The 14,413-nt window shown below is 39.4% G+C and overlaps 1 protein-coding gene across 9 annotated transcripts in view; it reads right to left on the minus strand.

The window, feature by feature from the left end:
* The window catches only part of TMCC1 (transmembrane and coiled-coil domain family 1), a 115,737-nt gene that overhangs the window by 81,412 nt on the left and 19,912 nt on the right, over positions 1–14,413 (minus strand). For 2 of the 9 annotated variants that reach the window (XM_075762549.1, XM_075762551.1), the window contains 3 exons: positions 13,529–13,597; positions 10,940–10,996; positions 7,537–8,245 (listed from right to left, as the gene is read on the minus strand). In XM_075762549.1, coding sequence (XP_075618664.1) covers positions 7,537–8,079 — 543 coding nt within the window. In that variant the 5' untranslated portion in view covers positions 8,080–8,245; positions 10,940–10,996; positions 13,529–13,597. Of the gene's footprint in view, positions 1–7,536; positions 8,246–10,939; positions 10,997–13,091; positions 13,196–13,528; positions 13,598–14,413 lie in introns of those variants that run through there. The other 7 variants (XM_075762560.1, XM_075762562.1, XM_075762552.1 and 4 more) reach the window with 6 other exon arrangements.

Consider the following 14,413-nt stretch of genomic DNA (forward strand, 5'->3'; position numbering starts at 1 on the left):
AATGACAACCTAGAAATATTTGGGCCTATGGAGGGAAAAAGCTGCAAATCCACTGAACAATTTGATAGTAAATTAAATCAGGTTGGTCTGCCTTTTTAGCAACACCAGAAGGTGTCAGCCAAGGGCTTCCACCAAATAGTCCAAAACAATTCACTGTACAGAAACCCTGAGTGAATAAACTGACTTCACTAACACCTTGCTCTAACACCAATGCTTGCCATGTAAGTCCAGATGACAGCAAACCTATAAGGATCTTAGTGGTAAAAAACCCAAGGTGTTGCACGTTTGTAATGATTTCTATTTCAGTAAGATTGATTTTGTATTTTTTCCACAAAATCCTAACAGTGTCAAAAGGCTTATTATTCCACTGTGGAAGTCTACACAAATGCCAGTCCTCCCAGAAGTGGGTAGGTCTTTTCTTTCAATTAAAGAGACTAATTTCCTCCATTTTTCCGTTCCACTATTTTAACACTCTTAATCATTTTGAGATAATTCTGACTTTATTCCTCACACATCTGATTGTTACCTTCTTAATCACCTACTGGCTGTTTGCCATGCTTCTGCTCTGCACTTTGGTCATCTAAGCCAAAGAAAATGACTGGTTAAACTATATTTAGTATCCAGATATAGGATAATAGATCTGCAATAACGTTTCAAGGGTCAAACAGGAGGATGCAAGAACTGATTGCAGGGCTGGGGGCCGTGCAGAAAGGCAGATGAAATGGACACATTGAGCACTGCTCCCCTGTCCTGAGGGAAAGGCCTCCTCAGGTCCCTGCACTGCACCTTCTGCAAGGTGGCCACTCAGAACTGCTGGCACCGTTACTGCCTGAGAGTGACTGTAGTGTTTTCACTCCTACTAAAACTACGATAAGACTTCAAGGTAACACTTGCCTTTATTGTTGATTCCCACACATTTTCCTGCCGGCCGGGAAGGGAGCAGGACTCCATTTGGAAACCTCCATCTCTTTATGAAAGCAAACATGAGGTAACCATCACCAGAACTAACTTCAGAGGCATTGGTTACAATGCAATGCAGTGGTTGGACATTGTCGTTACCTTCATGGCACTGATCAAGTTAATGCGGACACAATTTCTCATGAAAGTACCATTACTTTTGCATCCCTGGGACCCAAGTATTGTTCTGTTTGTCCGTGTCTTCACAGGTAACTCACTACCCCACAAAAAGCTCTGAAAGTACAGTAAAAGAAAGTGACACCCATATAGGCTCAATCATTTTCAAACCACCACAATCCTGATTTCTCAGCTCAGTAGGCTGCTTCTACAAGAAAAGATTTATGCAAAAATATTTAAATTTAGACTGCTTGAAATACAGGACCAAGTGAAGTATCTTGGTAAGACTTTAATTATTACATTATTTTCCATGCTATGACAATCTCATTTCTCAGTTTCTACACAAAGCCTGACAACATGCAGCAGGATTATTACACATGCAAATGTATGTAAATGAGGTGTTAGAACAAATCCAATCTGTGGTTTTGGGATAACATTTTGCCCTTCTATTTCAACAACAAATTGAGAGAACAGAGAACAGAACAATACTGTGAACTAAAAATATTTGGTGTGCAGAGGATTATTTAGAATTTACTCTCCCTTATGCCACAAGGTACTTGATGTCCTTAATTCCCACTGGGAGTAAAGGATCTCAGCACCACACAGAATCAGGCTCACCCAGTACTCATTATTTTGGAGAACCATACAAAGGTGAGTTAATGCTTACAACATCAACCTATATACAAGCAAAGTTAAACTAGTATCACAGTTCTTCACCTCTATCTGAAAGGGACTGTCCCACTCCTTGATAAACTGACAGCTGTCCCAGACTTAACCCTGTTCTCCACTAGTGTTGTAGAGGTTTTTATTATGCTTTTGTTCATGTGGTAAGAGAACCTCTTCTAAATTATATCAACGCACTAAGCAGGTAGCTCTCTTGCCTTGGTAAGCAGCAGTGACAATGCACTAAACACTTCAGTCTGGCCTGATTACCCAACTTGCTACCTCGCTGAGTCCTGACCTTGTTCAAGGCACTTTGCAGAATAAACAAGAAATAAAGACTCTTGTCTCCAAAACTTAGCAGCATCCACATATAAATCATGGGGAGGGGAAAAAAATCCAAACCAACCACACAAAAAAACTCTCCTGGGTTAATGAAACAACATTTTGAGGAGATTAAACTCCTAAGCCTCCCGGCAATGTGTTTAGTTTGGGGAGGTAACAGGGTTATAAGCATGAAAAGGAAAGTGTAGGTGTATCTAATCAGGAGACAGCTGAAAACTGACCCTGTCACATGAGAACCAGGCTGGACAGAGGAAGCTCCTGGAAAAGGAAGAATGAAGCCTAACGAGAAATCTGTGGCATGCCAGAAACTCTGGATCAGGAGTGAAAGAGACATTGACTGTAAGTATTTTTAAAAATGCAATATAAATTATATAATTCTGCCCAGAACATGAAGAAAGAAGAGTCTGGCTCATATAGTTGGAACAAAGACACAAGGGAGAAAAAAAAAAAGTGATAGGAGCATGGTAGTAGATGAGGGCTTTCAGAAATTTAACAGTGAAAGGCAGAGTAGAGATGAGACCAGAAAGTATCAATACCATATCTGTTTAGCCTCTTTTCCTGGTAAGAGCTTGCACACAGCACTCACGCACATTAGGCAGGCATGAAAAAGCTTCTCCAACAAGGGGACTCGGAAGAGCAGGTTGGAGAACGCAGGTTCCAGGATCTGCTTCAGGTCTTTCCTGGTCTGAGGAGTCCTGGCCTGTTGCCTCATGAGTTGCCTCATGCTGGTGTAGCCTGAGTTTCTAAGCATACCAGAAAATGTAATTACAAAGTTTCTTTTTCCACTTTTGCCACTTACTTCATTGACATAGCCATGCTGACAAAGATAAGGGCTTTTTCCTTTCTCCAAACTGTATCTCATACAACACGTAGCATATCAAGCCAGCGTAACAGTTTCCAGTAGGACCAACTGAGCAAGCAAATAAATTGTAAACATTAATTAAGCTCAGAACATGATTTATGTAGTCAGAGTTGCCCAAGCTCAGGGCTTGACTCCACAAAAAAATGGAAGATACGGAAATAGTCTGGATGTCTTTAACAGGTCTTAAACTTCAGTAGTAAATGCCAGACAGAAACATGAGGGCTCCTGTTCATCCATTCTTCACAAATACATTTGCAACAGGTAAAGTTCCTGCCATTCCAATAAGAAACACTGACAATTTCACAGCAACCTGCAAAGGCTTTTAGAAACCTCTAATAAAATATAACTGAATGCTAATTTCTCAGCAATCCAAGTTTGCTGACTTCCTACATCTACGTGTAGCAAAATCTTCTGCCGCCACCAAAAAGTCACAGACGCTGTGCAGCACCATATAGCAGCCACAGGATGCTGTCTTACTAACAAAATGCATTGCCACCAATTTCAACGCACTGTAGTGCAACAACAAATCATTAAAAGAGAGCAAAATGTCCATTACCTTTTCTAAATGACAGAAATCTGAACACTGGGAAGAAAATAGTGAAAGGAAAGCAGAGCAAGAATTTCTGCTACAAGAGCAGTACCAACCATAGCGCTAGAGATGAATGCCTGGGCAACGGGGAAGAGGGAGGAACTCGAAGCAGCCTTGTGCAATTTGCCACTGAATATCTGATGGGGGCAGAAGAGCTCCATAATAGATGGCAGACATCCACTGCAGACAGAAATAGGCTATATCACGACAGAGGCAGGTGCCGCAATTCAAATGATGACAGAAGACATGAATCAAAAAATGAGAATTATATTGCTTGACTACAATTCTTATGTTATGCAGGTTTTGTCATTATTAAATCACTTCTCCATTATATACTTTGTTTCTTTGTCCTTGTAGCTTGTATAGCCAATATGTTCACAACAGATGGATCAATGCTGTAGCTCAGTGATATTTTTCTAATTACAGTTGAATTTATGAAATTCTTAAAGAATTTTAAAGGAAATACTCTTTGCTGAGGCAAGGTGAGTCAGCGTTTCTTCACTGTCATAAGCGATCACCAAAATCAAGTGAAATTGGTAGTGTTTTATTAAAAACAGAGCCAAGCTTATGTAAAGGATAAGCTCATGAAGAGCTGAAGGAGACAAAGAGGCAAAGTCTTGGGAAAGTGAGTATGAAACAAACAAAAACATAAAATCAAGTGAAAATACAGACACTCCATACAGACTTGAGTAGAACCAAGGGGTCCAGAGGACTCTCAATCTTGATCATTGAATGTTATCTGTGAGATACTTTAAATAAATTATTTCTATTTCTTAAGCTTCATTAAATAATTTAGTCTCAATGAGATGAAATAAATTAGGAAAATTTAGGGTTAAAGTAATGCTGTGTGAAGCAACCTCAGAGGTCTCATAACTTAAAAATAGTGTCTAAAGTTTGAGTTCACACTTCACTTCATCTCTGTTGCATTTAAGTTTGCTCTAATAATTTCAGATTTTACCTGGCTCTTCACTGACTCTTTCATTTGAATAGTGTTGTAACTAATTTTGCAATACAAATCATTGAACAAAATGCTGTATTTTTGGCAATTTAGCAATTCATGAATTTAGCAAAAAAATTGTGACATTGTGGCAGACTGAATGCTAAACTGCCTTCTCAAATGCCAAAAACATTGATATCTTCTAAGGTTGATTTAACAAATGGCTGCATCATGCTTTCCTGATTTCACTAAATCATAAACAAAGAAGCTCTGCTAGTAATCATATCAGTGATTTAAAATTTACATGTAGTTGTTTAAATGCATTACAACTTTATACTGTGAAGTCAGTAAAAGCTGTCATATGTTATTTAAAGCTGTATAATCATCTGCACTTAACCTGCGAGCTGTCTATCATTAATTCGTAACTTCAAGCAGAATCAACACACTTTAAACCTAATACCTACAGACACATGCCATTGCTAAGACAGTATATCTCAGATTGAACTAACTGCAAGATATTATGTTAATATGGCAACACACATGGTACTTTTCGCAGAATATTGAACAGACAACATTCTGTCCTTTTTTGTGGAGAAAAAAACCAAACCCAAACCAGCATTTGTATTTTCCAATTTTTACTGTGTGTTTCCTATGCAAGTTAAGCCAAGGGCAGATCACAAAAGAAAATCCTAACTTTGAGGTCAGCTCAGGCGCACTATAAATGCTGTACAATGCTTTTCCACCAGACCAACATACCCAAATTAGACATCAAAGGTGCATTTCCCCAAAGCATGACAAAAAAGCAACCAAGCATTTACTTGGTTATGTCACCCAGTAGACCCATAGTATACATCTTTATTGTCGGCCAGAAAAATGGTGCAGTATGCAAATATTAAACAGCAGCTGGAAATTCACTAAACTCTACAGAGGGACAACAGGTCACAGAGGTCTCTGAGTAGTTTAGCCCCCAAAAGAAAGCCTTTTCTCACACGCATTTCATTTTCCTCTTTCAGACTCCAGTCCCCTCCCTTCTCTCTTAAATATGGAAGGGAGAAAGCCCGAACCGCCCCTCTTCTTCAAGTCACAGGGCATCCGGCTGAGGACATGGCCAACAGCAGTGAGAACTGCTCTCACATCCACCTCCAAGACTACTACTACTTGATTAAGTAGCAGAAGAACCACCATTCATAGAAAACGTTTCTCAATATGACATGCTTCTCAATAGGGAGAACAGCTACAGTTTCTGCTTCTCAGTAATCAAAGGCCATTACCTACCAAAAATTGACTCCTAAATTTGTTCTCACACATAGCAGATGTTGTAGGAGAACGCAGTTACTATCACACTAATAGTTCTCATTTTTCCAGTCACTCCTGCTAAGTGTTCCTATTCATCCAGGCCAGTAGTTTCCAATCTTTGATTGCGCACCAACAAACCAGAGCTTGCTTCAGAAACTGAAGCTGCTGGATTTGGGTACAAACTCAGAAAACTATCAAACTTTCCCTAAAATTCTCCTGAAACAAAGATCATGAGTTCACTCACAATGAAAAGGGAGTCAGTAAGCAAATAAACCCCTTCTTGAAGCCTCTTAATAGCTCAGTTGATATAGCTCGATTGCAAAGCTAACCCATCCTAGGAGAGTATACACTTGTCTTAACTATTTCATTACTATCTCTATCCTTTTTAACTGTTGGCAAGAAACAAAAACCTCAGATACAGCTCCAGGCAGACTCCTCCAATGCTTCTCCCAAGAGGAAACTTTACTCACTTAGAATGATATTGTAATTTATGCTAATACTTTGTAATTACAATCTATAAATGCAAGATATGCTAATTTACAGATGATTATCAGGGAAATACATTGAAAGCCCATTATGCCGCCAAATACACCAAAAAGGTTTTCACTTGGAGGTTTTCAAAGGAGGCTTCAAGGGGAGGAGAACTACGTACAAGGGAACAATCTTGCTGCAGAGGCAAGGTGAGGCAATCTCTGGATGACTGAGATCTTATTTGGCTCCAATCCATCATCATCTAGCCAACATCAGAGAAACTGTAGTATATGATAACAAATTTTCATAACAAAAAATCTACATAAGCTTCAGGACTGTGCTTCTCAACAGCATCAAACACTGGCAGGATTGTTTCTCTTGGTTCAAGAGTCATGGTCAGACCCTCTTAACTAAGAGCATACAAACCAGAAATCAGTTTCACAATGCTTCCTATCTTTGTATCAAAGGGTTTGTCCTCCAACAAACAAGCCTGCAAAGAATTTTAGGAAAATATAGGTCATAGCTAAAATTAAATCGGAAACCTAGGGTTTTTTTTAAAAAAAGGAGTGCTTCAACTACATTGATCTGGGAAAGAAAAGCGATGGTAAGGCAAACACTACTTCTTGCTATCATCAATAAGCCAATACGCACAGCTTTGCAAGAACATGTCACAGAACAGAGACTGTCATTTCGGTGAATGCTTTTTCCAAACAGGCTAGACAAACTAAGAGAGACAGCAGTGATCCCGTATCAGCACAGTAGCCAGGCTGATCGAAATCAGACTCGGTCAACCTGGCATTGCAGTTCAGTTGCAGGCTGCAGCCAGTGTTCCCAGAGCCTCTCAACAGCCTAAGAGATCAACAACACCATTCACTGAAACTGGAATTCCTCACTTTTATAAAATACACAATAAATCAAGAGGGGAAAAAAAGTGCCATCTACATAAATGCAAGGTTTTGTTGCAGGAACTAGAAAACAACTGCTAAGGAGGACTATATGCTGGCTGCTGCTCTTCCCATCACTCCTTGTTTCACTGTGGTGTGCCATCCAACCAACCTAATGTGTTTCAAAAGTAGCTCTTGTTTCACTGATCAAATACATATAAAATAAGCCACCTGCCATGTGAGAAAATGACTAACACTTGCATCTTTCAAGCTCTTTGCTTCACCACTGAAGAAGCTTTTGAACACAGTAGCATTAGTGTTTGCTGAAAGAAACTTGCTTTTAAAAACCAAGATTCAAAAGGCTTAAGAAAACATACAAGGAGATGATAAAGACCAAAGGTAAATCTGAGTAACTTACTGCTGCTGTGGCCTCCTCTCCACCTACACAGATAGAAGAAGCAATCTCCATCACGGACAAGTTTGTGGGAGCATCTGTGGTAGATGACGATCTGGGTCGACCTGATTGAATATCTTGGGCAGACCGCCTGTTGATCTGCGGGCTTCCTTTTGGGGCATCTGCCTTGCCCCGCCTGCTGTGCAGGCTCGTCCCTCTCTTCATTTTAGGTGGCACTCTGATCTGCTGGAGCACCCGGTTCAGAGCTGTGGGGTGGGTGGAGACACCATCAATTTCAGCAGAGACGCTTTGGCTTTCCAAATCCATCTCAGGCTCCAGATCAGCCTGAACTTGCTGAACATCATGCGGAGAAACTGATGACCTCCTGCGCTGATGCTGGAAAAGGTGCTTCAAGCCTTGACCAATCACATTAATGTTCTCCAAAGCATTATGGGTTATTTTGGATAATTTTTGCTCTGATTCATGTTGTTTTTTGGTCTCTTGATCTTGGGATTTGCCTCCAGGATCAGGGTCATCACACAACTGTTCAGTGCCAGAGGGCTCCATTGATGACACCCAACAGGTTTATTTGACTATTCATACATAAATACGTCCCCTGTCTTTAAAAGGCTTGTGTTTGTTTTAAAAATGCCAAGATTGTCAGCCAATTAGGTGTGCAATTGCTTCAAGAGTGACTACACATGCAGCTGTGTCACGGTGATCTCATGCTTATCTAATGTTAAACAAAAGAGTCATTATTATACATCCATGCAGAAAGTAGTGGGTTAAAAATCCAATCCGCAAAACATGCCATTAACAAAACAAAATTTATCAGTTTTCCAAGCATCCCTCCATGTGGTATTAGTTGCATGTAGGCTGTATGCAGAAGCCAAAGCTTGTATGAGACAAGTCATTCATCGCCTAGGGGAAGAAGCCCACCACAAAGGGTATAGGAAAGCAAGAAAGGTAAAAAAGCTGTTCAAAAGGGGGAGAAGCAAGGAGAAACCAGTGGGTTTTTGCTTATTAAGAACAAGCCCATAACAATATCTAACAGAACACGAGGTTAAACTTCTGAAGAGCATGCTAGTCTTTTTGGCAGAATTATTTTTGTTCCTTGACAAAGATCTGAGCATTTGCACTTCAAATGTAATGTCTGCTCTGCCTACCTGATTTTTCTGTAGAATACCTAACTTCACAGTATTTAACATATGCAAGAAAACAGAACATTTCAAAATAGTAAGAAATGGCTTATTACTGCCAACATCCGCTGATGGCACTGGAAACTGGATGTGAAAATCTATCTTCAAGCAAGAACAGGCAAGTGAAATGGTTTCAATTGGCACAGTCTTGTCCATAGTTCTCAGAGAAAACAAAACCACCTAGTTAAAAGTAGATTAAGCAACCAATCTGAAAGGGAGCAGCACCATGTATGTGTAGCTCAGTCTCTAGCAGAGAGGAAACACGCAGCTTTTCTCCAAGAGAGCTCAACCTTACATAGCAGCAGGGCTCAGGCAGGAGTTGGTTATATGACATTGCAGCTGAGCACTTATATAGCAACACACTATTGGAGAAGTACAGCAAAGGCATGAGGAAGGAAGGACGGACACAGTATCTGAAAGAGTTTCACATCAGCACCATGAGATCACATGCTCAGAAGCTGATCATTGTTTTCTTGCAGGAGAAAGCTTTGATTAGGCTTCTATAAATACAGAAACCAGATCACAAAGGTCTACCTCGATCTTGGCAGAAAGCAGCCTGTGCTTTAAAAAAGAACCACCACCATTTTATTTGAAATGTAACATATGTTTAGGATTTGAGAGCATTCATTTTTATCTTAAAACAGCTGCAGAAACACAAAGCATTGAGGTTACGATTAGAGCGCTCTCAGTTTTGTGCATCTGAAACCTGACACAATGAGTTAAACAGATATTCCAAAATGCTTTCCAAATTTGCATCCAAAAATACCAGAAGAGCTGCCTTGCACTCTTTTTTTTCAAATGTCGTTGCCATCAGCTGGAGGCAAGATGAAATTCAGTACTTACAGAAAGCAAAACACTGGAATCATACAGGATTTCTTCTCAGTACTTTAAACATGTTATAAGCACTGAATCTAAATATACTGACCAGTTTAATCAATAACACATTAAGTGCAAAGTAATAAACTATGTCCCAGAAAAATATATTTACCCATATTCATGCAGAAATTGTGTAGCAGAATTAAAAAATGTGCAACCAATCTTTTATTTTTGCATACTTAACACTTTCTTAAATGACTTCAAGTACCTGTACAACTAGTATTATGCTTTGACTTTTGAGCTCACTCTTAATATTTCTTTTTTCTCATGTAACAGGTTTTCCAGTAAGCTGAATTGCAGGTCTCTGCTCAATTTAAGTTTTGGGGGAAAAAAGGCAAAACTAGGTTTTCCTTTTCATCCAGACCACATGGTTCAGTGAACAAACCTCACTGACTAAAAAGCAGGAGTCCCAAAATTATTTGGTGTAGAAAATACAAACCTGACAGTTAACCCATAACTGCCTTTTTCATTTTAGCTAATTCCCTCAGTATTAATTTTTTAGTCAGGACTCACTGAAGAACTGTAGTTCATATCAAAGATGCAAGGCATATTCTCTAACCACTACCTTTCTGATCTCCTGCACACTTTTTATTCAGATTACCACTGGTAATACTGCTGATATTAAAGAACACCATTTCAGTCTAACCGGAGTTCCATGCATTATCTGCTGGAAACCATCAACCTGCTTAAATTAGCCCTATGCCAATTTACAAACTAACTTGGAATAAATCGGCCTGTGAGTTAGCTCACCAACAAGTTGCTACTACTCCTGTGTACTCTGTGGCTGATGTGTGAAATTACAGACTCCTATCTTTAAGAGGCTCCTATAAGGAGCTATGTGGTCATCTGCCTATTCATATTTCCATATGATGAGTCTGTTGTGAGCCTGAAAAGAGCTTTTCAAATTGCATATCTGGTATGAAAAATCCTTAAAACTACTTATTTGTTCTAGTATCTACTTTTGGGGAAAAAACTAGTCATAAATGTGAAGACCTGTGAATCAGCAGAATTAATTAGCACATTTATTTGCATTAGGATTCAAATTTTGTGCTTGTTCCCCCTCCCCAGTTATATCAACCTTTATATTCTGTTTCAGGGAGGAAATTGAGTATTTTATAGCATGAAGTTAAAAAACATATATTTCTTATTCGTACGAGAATATAGGGACAAAATTCACAATTTCATATACCGTCATAATGGGCAGATGTTATAACACTTTACATCCCAGAACATGCTAATATAGTCCTTCATTTGTACAATTTTTTCACAGCAACACTGGGAAACAAAACAGTTCAAAAGGAGAAACTGGCAAAAACAATATTAGATAACTGAATATATAAACTAGTACTTGCCTCCATCACTTGCCCTTTAGCATGGCTGACATACAGCAGTCCCTCCACTGAACAAAACTGCAAAAGAAATTGGGTATGAGATGCAATTCTTGGAAATGGGAGGAAAGATGTACACAAACAACAAAGTGAGCATGGTTCCAACTTCTAATTTTTTTTTCCCCCCTTCATTTAAATGCAAGTGCCTCTGGAAGCTGGGCTATTTTAAACTCATTTTAAACTTATTTCAAATAACTGAAGGGATACAAATATAATCGAAATTGAAACTGAATCTTACAGAGTTAATCAAGAAGTCCTTGTGAAGGAATGTTTTCTCTTGGGGTTTATAGCCACCAGTAAGCACTGAAAGCACGGGTACATTTCAGGGCTCTAGACTGCAAGGTCAGACTGGTCCACATAGGTTTTATTTTCTCCTCCTATTTAGTCATTCAAATGTTCTGGGCACAGGTCAAACAGCTTGTTCTTGTTTATCTGGAATTCACCTAACAGAATGTGAGAATTGTGAGCACTTTGAAACACGAGCACCTTTCAGTTTGTTTCACAAGGATCCCTCTGTCACCTCAGCTGAACTGCTCCTGTGCCCAACACAACATCTGCCAGGAAGCCAACAAAACCAGCCCCTGGTCTGCTATAGCGGTAATCCTGCACAACACCCTTCCATAATGGCAGGTCGCCTACTGCTGAACCCATCTGTGTGGAGGTGAGGCAATGGATCCACTCACAGCCTTCACACAGAGTGAGCAGGATTCAAAGGTTTGAGTCCAACCGAGGCAAAGCACACCAAGCCCAAGGACACCATCCTGGCTTTGCTCTCCTTTCCTAATGGAGGGAGCAGAGTATTTCAATGGCATTTGGTGATCTCTCTAATACTCTGAGACAAGCCCAAGGTAAGGCCAGACACTTGCTAGAACACACCAGAGGATGACAAGAGGACAGCTGAGAGCACATACAATGACTGCATTTCACTAGCCAGACTCACATACTTTCTCAAACACTGCTAAATCACCCAGGTTTTCCAAAGGTGATTAGTTACTCAACTAGTTCTTGAAACCAGGGACACAAGTTTCAGAATACATTAGCACTCAGAAGAATACTGTAAGACTCTGCACAACTGGAGCGTTTTGACTATTTCATTACACACCAGATTCCCACCTACAAGAAGACAGCAGGGATAAAGAAAATGTTAATTAGAACTACTCAGGTGGGATGTTAGAATATAAAGTGATGACAGCAAATACGAGGAACTTAAAAATGAATGAACGTATGTATTTTTGAAAAAGATCTTGACATAGAAGAAATTACATTTCTATAATAGTATGAGTAGAGAACTAGGCACAATGCGTGAAATATTGTTAACAAATGAGGTGCCGCTAACATAACTTCATAGCCATTCTACCCCTTTTTTTTTTTAAGTTTAAATGTTATTTTTTTATAAATAAGAACTGTAAGAGCTTCTGCCAGTGAGGTCTTCATAGATATGCCCTACAGCACTATAGGACTCCATAGGTCAACAGAGGCTTTTGACTCAAATTAATTCCCAGCCTTTATACTGCAGAGTCCGCTTTCCAGAGTGCGCGCAGATGGGCTTTGCGATGTAAGGTCATGAACACTACTTGTGTTTTCTCCCATGTGAATCAGTCTTCACTGACATACAAATGAATTTTCCCATTTTCTGTCAAAAGCTCCATTTTTTTTTTTTTTAAACTTCGAAAAGCTACTGCACTAGGCTAATCAAAATTCCTTCACTTTCCTGTACTTATGAAGACACAATCTTAGCTTTTTTTTATTATTATTTTTGCCATACATAATAGCTCTATTGCAGAGCCATTTACTTAGCATAAATGCTACACATACATATTAGAGAGAACTTGGAGGGGCAAATCAAGTATTGCTGGTGCTGTTTTGCTCCAGGTAGCTTGACTGTCTGTAGGGAAAAAAAGTTTCTTCCCACTCTTTCACTTTTCTTCATCAATTACTTCATAACGTGAACATTTCAAAAATTTGTCAAGTATTTAAGATCAAGATCAGAAGTCTGAAAAGCCATTAGATTTTAGTTAAACTTTATTCAAATAAAAGTTTACTCTAAATGCATCAGTTTAATCAATTCCTTTCAAAACCACAATTACACCATAAACAAAATGAACTCTGAAGTTACCATTGAAGCCCAGCTCAGAGCTGATATTTTAAAAGCATCATAGTTACCAGCAACAACCAGCAGAACAAATAAGGAGAGAAAGCTCCGGGTGTTCACAGTTAATCCTGTCAGAAAGAGGAACTCATGAGAAACCGGAATGGGTGTAAAATTCAAGAGGGTTGTGGTTTGGAAAACATTCAAAGAGGAAGACAACAGTAACAGAGTAAATAATTTGACCCATAAAAACAATTGGATAGTGCCATGACTACCCAATACCTGGAGAAACAGGTATACTTAGCTATAACCGAACCATTTTTTAAAAGTCAGAGTGGAGAACTGGGGCAAGAATGGAAGAAAAAGACATACAAGAAATAATTAAATGCAAAGAAGATAGGTAAGATGCCATAATACATGGAAAAAACACCAGAAAACAATACGATTTTTAATGGAAAGGATACCTGTAGTTTTCAAGACAATTCTTCTTCCTCCTCCTCCGAAATTCACCCAAGAAAAGATTTCCTGGAATTCTAGTGAAGTGCAAAAGAAAAAACAGGGACAAAAGATATAGATATATATAAAGCCCCCCCCTCGCCACAACCCTGACAGTACTCTATGCAAGAACATAAATGAAGTATGGCTGAAAGAAGAAATTGAAAGACAAAATCAGAAAGACTCAGCATATTAAATAGTGCAGCTGGGAGATGAGGGGGAAAAAACCCCAAACAAACAGTTTCAAGCATGTGTAAAGCAAGCCAAACTACAGTTGAGGTTCTGCATCTAAGGTTTTAGAAAAGTGGAATAGCTCAAAGCCAGCTACTTCTGATGAAACAGTAAGGAGTGGCAGGTGGCATGCCCCAAGGAATTCACTGACTTAATCCACAGGGCTCCAAATGAGTCCACACCATTCAATACAGTGAGAAAGGCTGCACCAGATGAGAGAAACTGCCACTTTAATAGGAACAAGGGACACAGGACAAAGCAAGAGACCTATAGCCTACTTTTTATGCAAACTGCACAGTGTTACAGGGCAAAACCAACACAGTAGGATAACAATAGGTTTTACTGATTTCCGCCTAATGATTCCCTAAAGCCTCCAACCTATTCCCAACATTATCCAGAAGTCAAGAAGGAAGTCAGCTGAATGATCCCATCTCTGCTATCCTTGCCCCTGCTTCTCATATCAGATTCAGCAGGAACACAGTTTGGTGGCTAAAGTACAGGCTGACACTGGACATCCTGGGCTAAACCAGCTTTGTCAGCCTAGTTAAAGGACCTTGAGCAAGTCAGCCTCTGCCTTGTGTTTTCCAACATGCAAAATACGAACAACTCATGTAGCTGAAGAA

Source organism: Balearica regulorum, chromosome 10, assembly GCF_011004875.1.
Source record: "Balearica regulorum gibbericeps isolate bBalReg1 chromosome 10, bBalReg1.pri, whole genome shotgun sequence".
Lineage (NCBI taxonomy): Eukaryota > Metazoa > Chordata > Aves > Gruiformes > Gruidae > Balearica > Balearica regulorum.